Raw genomic sequence first — 5,000 nt, forward strand, 5'->3', positions numbered from 1 at the left:
TTTCCCTAAAAACTAACTTCTTTCCCTTAAAAAGAAAAAAGAAAATCAGACACTGTCACACACTCAAACAAACAGACCAAAATCAAAATATTATAATACTCATTATTTGGTATTGTTATCACAATTGAAGGAAGTTATATGATTACCTTCATTATTACAGGAAGGGTAAAAACAGTGGGTTAGTATATTGGATCTAATAATGCTGAACTAGATTGCAAAAATTTCTTTAAATATGGAGCTCAGAACATATATGAAACACACTCAAAATTTTCTGGGAACTAACTAAAAATGCAAACTCCATCATTCTTTTACTACCCTCTTCACACAGGAGTGAAAATTGAGAAACTGCTATTCATATGCAGGAGTCCCTAAAATCATCCTCCCCTCAGTTGAAAGTTATATATTATTATCCATTCCACTGCCTATCCACACTTAACATCCTATTGTCTTATACTTGACCTCTATAATCCATAATGAAGGAAATTTTTTCTCTCAATTTAAAAAAGAGCTTATTTATTTGTTCTTATTTCCAAAAGAAAAGATGTTCATTGACTCATTTCTAGAATATGAAGCAGTTCTCAAGATAACTGAATTAGAAATTACAGGCTTGTATTGAAGTTCAGCATTATATCTGAGATGCCTACAATATCATCAATCACACACCATACCCAGAAATATTCGTGCTTCACTAGCTCTACTGGGTCACGCGATTCTGAGCCATACATACGAGATTTTCATCATGTTGTATAAAGCAATATAACGAGTGTTGGCACTAAGAGAATCAGCAATCTCATGCCACCTGAAAATAAATATTGCAATTTTTTCTGAATTTCCATGCTCTGAAATTATCAATATGCCAAATTTACATCCGATACAATTCCATGTACCAGCATATGAGCTCAGTAAGATCATAATTCGATAACAAACGGCAAATATAATTAAGAAAGAAATCAGAAGAAAGAATATTATAATATAATCAACATAAATCCATTCATACATAAACAAGCAAATATTTATGAGGAATCTTTCAAAGGCAAAGAAGCAACCAAAGCCTTGAGGCAACTGAGGAAAATTTCAGCAGAGCCTGCTGGGTGTATGACAACTTCTTGACACAAAAATAGCAGCATGACAAAGCAAAATAGCCTTGGGTTTGCCCTTCACTCTTTTCAGCTTCTTGCATGTACATCCACATATACCCACTCTCGCACGCATATACCTTATTACATGAGCAGTTCTTTATTGCAACTTGTAATCAGAGAAATAAAAAAAATAATCCTACCTTAGCCTCTGCTCCCAAGAGTATTCCATATCTTTGCTCTTTTTGGAGAAGCTTTCCTGTAATTCAGCCATTTTTCTTTCGGATTCCTCCATCTGTAAAATTCATCAAACAAAAACTATAATTCACTATTGCATTAAATAATTCCTTAATATATTCTCTCTCTTTTTTTCTTTTTTTTTATCATCAGAATCCTTATGGTTAATTTCATCAACTTCTTGTATCTTTGAAAATCTACATCCAATAAATAAAACAACACATATGATAGACTATACAAGTAAGACAAAATAAAGTTTATCAATAATACAGCAAACTTTCAACTATAAAACCTATTTACATGGAATTATTTCCTATAACAAAAGAAAAACTACAAACTGCAAAAAGAAAATAAAGCAATATACACAAATACCAATCCTGAGTCATTTTGCATAAATCTCAGTGACAAGCTGGCACAGATCCATAATGACACAGCTGGTGTCGTAACACCAATAATACTTCCCTCAAAAGTACAGACAATCTTACTTCATAACTAAAACATACTGTGGTTTTGCACATTAGTCAAAGTCCTTTATTGTTACACAAAACTATTAAAGATTCTATATCTTTATTGACCCTTCCATGATGGGCCACATCTCAAGATGCTTAGTCTGGGCTGGGCATCAATTATTTTCTTATGGTATGAAATATATCTACATATGATATATTGGCAAACTGATATTAATCAGCATTTGGTAAAATAGGTCATCAAGTGATCAGACCCATGAAAATGGCTGTAAAAATGATGGGTGTACTTTAAGTACATTGATAAAAACCCTATGTAGAAAAACAAAAAGTGTTTTACACTTACTCATTAAATACATGAGCTTCATTTGAATTTAACAAATGATCAGCTGTCACAGGTCTATGACCTCTAAAGAATATAACAAATACAAAAAAATCAATGCAAGCCCTAGTTTTTCCTACAATTAATACAATCAGATTGATTTAGACGCATACACATAGCAACGTATCTCCCTCACCTGCCTGACAAGCCGTTCCTCTCCCTCCATTGTGGCATGAATTTGTTCCGATAGTTTCTTCTCCAAATCATGTTTCTCTTGTAAACTACTCTCAATCTTCACCTTCAGAGACTCCTCATTGCTATGCATTTGTTCCTCTAGCTGCTCTGTCTTAGCCTCAAACTCAGTTACAACCTTCTTGAGTGACTCTTCTTTGGACTTCAGTTCATTCTGTAAATCTTCAACCCTCTTCTCAAGCTCAGTAAGCAGTGTCTTCTTTTCACTCAACAATTTCTCAATCTTATCATCCTTCTGTTTTACAGAAACCTGTAAATCACTTATGGTGTTCAACAGCTCACTATTCTTACTTTCAAGACCTTGGTTGATTTTTTCCATTTCATTTATTTTATCCTTCTGCTCTGTACCATGTTTCTGATAACCTTCCTTTAGTTTTCCAAGACTTTCACGTAACTTAGACATTTCCTCCTCAGCTGTGGCAGAAGCCCTCTGAATATCTTCCTTAGCTCTATTGTATTCTTCCTCTTTAGTTCTATTTTCTTCTGTCAATTTTCTCACTTCTTCCTCCAGCTTTTCAGTATTTATCTTTGCTGCCGCTGCTGCTTCTTTCATCTCAACTTTTTCTTCCTGTAAGGCTTTAAGCTCAGTACGCATCTTCACCATTGCAACTTTAACTCTCTCTAGCAATGCATTCAGCTTGTTCTTCTCCTCTGCTGCTGCCGTGAGCTCTACCTCCCTGCTATTAATGTCCGACTCCAATTCTGCAACACGGTTGCTCAGTTCTTCATTCCCTTTCTGTGCATTATCCCGTAAGCTCTGGCATTCTATTTCCTTACCCTGCAAATTCTTTTCTAAATCATTTACTCTGCAAGAAAGTTCTTTATTTGTGTCTTCTTTCAGTTGAAGCTCATTTTTCAGCTCTTCATTCATTTGATTTAAGTTGCCATGTTTTTCTTCATATGTCTTCAATTCTTCATTCAGCTTTTCCACTCTTTGCTTGTATTCCTCTGATTTCACCTTCAAACTTTCTTCCAGTTCAGAAACCTTCTTACTAAGATCTTCATTTATTCTGTTCTTTTCCTCCATCTGACTGGACCAGTCTTTGTTGAGCTTGTCCATCTTCTCTGTTACAGCACTAAGTTCACCAAAGGCTTCCTTGCTTATGTTGTTTATGCTCTCTTTGGATTCTTTTATTTCTACATTCAGTTGATCCTTATCCCTTTTCAAAACTTCATTATCACTCTCAAGAACTGAAAGCTTTCTGTTGGCTTCTTCTTTTTCCAATTTGATTTGCTGCAAGTCACTCAAGATATTTTCCTTCTCTTCTCTTAGCCCTTCAATTTCTTTTCTATGGACTTCAGTTTCTTTCTCTAGTTCCTCAAGTTGGCTTTGAACAGATGCCTTTTCATGACATGCACTTTGAATTTCATCAACAAGCTTGGTGTTTCTCTCTTCACTGATATTTAATTTTGATTGCAGATCATCAAGCTTTAATAAGGTTTCCTCAACAGTTTTCTGGTGCTCATTTATTTTTTCAGCTAAGACTGCCTTCTCAGCTTCTAATGCCTCTGAAATAGTTTTGAGTTCAACATTTTCTTTCTGAACATTAGTGAGCATAATCTCTAGCTTCTCACTGCTTTCTTTTAGACTCATTAATTCCTGTGAGGCAGCTGAAGCACTATCAGTACAATCTGACTGTACTTTTTGCAGGTTTTCAACCTGCCTCTGAAGGTCCTGTTCCTTCAAGTTCAACTCATTTAACTGGGCTTCCAAACTCTGCTTACTCTCAGTTAGTTCTCCTATTTGTTCTTCTAACTTATAATTTGCACTTTCTAAGCCACCGATCTTCCCTTCTAATTCCAATTTCAAACTTTCCAAACTGGATATCCTACCTTCTAGCTCTGTGTTATAACCTTGAACGTTTTTTAGTCTGGCCTCATGCTCTTCCCTTGAGTTTTCAGACAAAGAAAGTTTAGATTGTAATTCAGCTTTACATTTCTCAAGAGAGTTAATCTTTTCCTCTGATTCCATTTTAAAAGTTTCCAAAGCAGTAATCTTTCCTTCCATTTCACATTTGGAACTTTCTAACACAGATACATTTCCCTCCAGTTCATTTTTCTGACTCTCCAGAACTATAAGCTTCTGTTCTGCCTCTGCTTTATCACTGTTCAAGTCACAGACACTACCTTCAAGCTCTCCTTTCTCTTTTATTAACTGCTGTATTTTTTCCTCCAGCTGCAGTTTAACTTGGCCAATTTCATTCAACTGAGTTTCTAAGGCAGTTCTTGATTCTTTCAGTTCCAAGGTTCTTGATTCCAACTGCTGGATCTTTGTTTCTACTTCTTGTTTCATGGAGGCTACAACAGCTTCACTGTCCTGCTCTTTCCCTTCGTCCACTTTTTCACTGTTCTGAAGTTCCTAGATTAAAAAAAAAAAATATATATATATATATATACAAATATGCATACAACTAATTTACTTATATACAAAAAATGTATGTAATCATACATATAAATATAAGTGCAATTACAAATATAAAAATATAGATATATCTAAGCATCTGCATATTTGAGAGAGAGAGAGAGAGTGTGTAAGCATGAGCATGACAGTGAGCATAAGAGTGAGCATAAGAGTGAGTGAGTGAGTGAGTGAGTGAGCATAAGAGTGATTGAGTGAGTGAGTGAGTGAGTGAGTGAGTGAGTGAGTGA

The 5,000-nt window shown here is 35.1% G+C and overlaps 1 protein-coding gene across 48 annotated transcripts in view; it reads right to left on the minus strand.

Annotated features, from left to right (window-relative positions):
- The window catches only part of LOC122248957 (uncharacterized), a 104,509-nt gene that overhangs the window by 48,079 nt on the left and 51,430 nt on the right, over positions 1-5,000 (minus strand). For 34 of the 48 annotated variants that reach the window (XM_086537128.1, XM_086537115.1, XM_086537113.1 and 31 more), the window contains 3 exons: positions 2,296-4,710; positions 1,280-1,371; positions 728-799 (listed from right to left, as the gene is read on the minus strand). In XM_086537128.1, coding sequence (XP_086393254.1) covers positions 728-799; positions 1,280-1,371; positions 2,296-4,710 — 2,579 coding nt within the window. The remainder of the gene's footprint in view (positions 1-727; positions 800-1,279; positions 1,372-2,295; positions 4,711-5,000) is intronic. The other 14 variants (XM_086537144.1, XM_086537139.1, XM_086537137.1 and 11 more) reach the window with 1 other exon arrangement.

The sequence above is a fragment of the Penaeus japonicus genome, unplaced genomic scaffold (assembly GCF_977035675.1).
Source record: "Penaeus japonicus unplaced genomic scaffold, GWHDUDI00000001_assembly GWHDUDI00000005, whole genome shotgun sequence".
In the NCBI taxonomy this organism is placed as follows: Eukaryota; Metazoa; Arthropoda; class Malacostraca; order Decapoda; family Penaeidae; genus Penaeus; species Penaeus japonicus.